This window comes from Misgurnus anguillicaudatus, chromosome 25 (assembly GCF_027580225.2).
Source record: "Misgurnus anguillicaudatus chromosome 25, ASM2758022v2, whole genome shotgun sequence".
Classification (NCBI taxonomy): Eukaryota; Metazoa; Chordata; class Actinopteri; order Cypriniformes; family Cobitidae; genus Misgurnus; species Misgurnus anguillicaudatus.
The window spans coordinates 32,334,484-32,335,855 of NC_073361.2; the positions used below are offsets into that span (position 1 = coordinate 32,334,484).

General features: G+C 35.5%; 1 protein-coding gene across 1 annotated transcript; it reads right to left on the reverse strand.

The window, feature by feature from the left end:
* Positions 1 to 234: 234 nt before the first annotated feature.
* On the reverse strand, positions 235 to 1,100 carry LOC141362027 (uncharacterized). Its single transcript, XM_073863595.1, has one exon. The coding sequence runs from the start codon at positions 1,096 to 1,098 to the stop codon at positions 235 to 237; it is 864 nt and encodes a 287-aa protein (XP_073719696.1). The 5' UTR covers positions 1,099 to 1,100.
* Between the last annotated feature and the right edge of the window lie 272 nt (positions 1,101 to 1,372).

Consider the following 1,372-nt stretch of genomic DNA (forward strand, 5'->3'; position numbering starts at 1 on the left):
TTGTAATGTAGATTCCAGGGTTTCTTAGTCTAAAATATCCACATTAAATCTGGGTGTTGAGGTGAGGATGAAACATTTGAATCCACAGTTTGCAGAGTTTCACCAAAGATGGAAACTAAAACAAGATGTTATGTTAGGAAAAGACTAGAAACATTATGTATTTTAGGTCCAAATCAGGCTTGAGAAAGATATGAAAAGAAAACTTACAAAACATACACTTACTGACTTCTAAGCTTACAAAGTCTTTGGTTTTATCATGTCAAGAAACTTAAAAAACTCTGTCATTCCTCTGTAACTGAGGTCCCATGATTGATCCTGGATTGTTTGATAATCTTCATCAAATGTTTGTTCCTGACAGTTGTCAAACAGAAAATAGATCGGCTGATACTTCTCATCTACAGCACACTTGATTTTAGCTTCTTTGACGGCTGTCAGGGCATTTTTAGGTGGATACTCTTTTGAATGTGTGAAGAGTAACACAATTTTTTCAGCAATATCTTTACCAAATAAAGACTGAACAGAATCAAATATGTATAGTTGTCTGTCGGTGAGTCGATTTTGATCTGCCTTCATCACAAAACACACTGCATTGATTTTATTCATCACATCTTCAGTTGTACATAAACGTAATAAACTTCTGGAAATCTCTTTATCACGCTCAGCTCCACGAGTGTCTCCATATCCTGGTGTATCAATGATTGTTAAATCAACTGAACCCTCTTGTATATAAACACCATAGACTGTGACATCAGATGTCTGACTGTGAGCTGATGATCTGTCGCTCTGATCGTCTGTGATCTCAAACCAAACTTTGTCTTCTCTCTGAACACCACAGATGTAGTTGATCATAGTATTGATGAGAGTTGTTTTTCCAGTGCCTGTTTCTCCCACCATCAGTATGATTTTATGAGGTTTATTTTCATCTCTTTCACCAAAGGTGATTTTTCTATATAACTTAGATTCATCCAGATTATTTGTTGTTGTTTTCAGATGGTATCGAGCAGGATTTCCATCTTCCATTAAATTGCTTTTCCTGATCAGTTCTTCCATTTTACAAAATTGTTTTGCCTTTTCTCTGTGGAGTTTAAACAGAAACATACAATAATTTAAATAAAGCACTAGTTAGCACTAGTAATAACACACAGGTCTAGTTTGTGTTGGTGGAGCAATTTGATATACAGAGTGGGGGTTGCACCATTTGTGCTTGAGGTCTCAGTTTTTGTATACCAATATAAAAATATATATAAAAATAAAAAACAATGTTAATATTTTGTTCCCTTTCAATACGGTTCACTTCGCATTGCATCAGTTAGCTGACACTATGGGGGGAAACTCCTGTTTACTCCGCGATTAAAGCCTATTGGTTAACGTC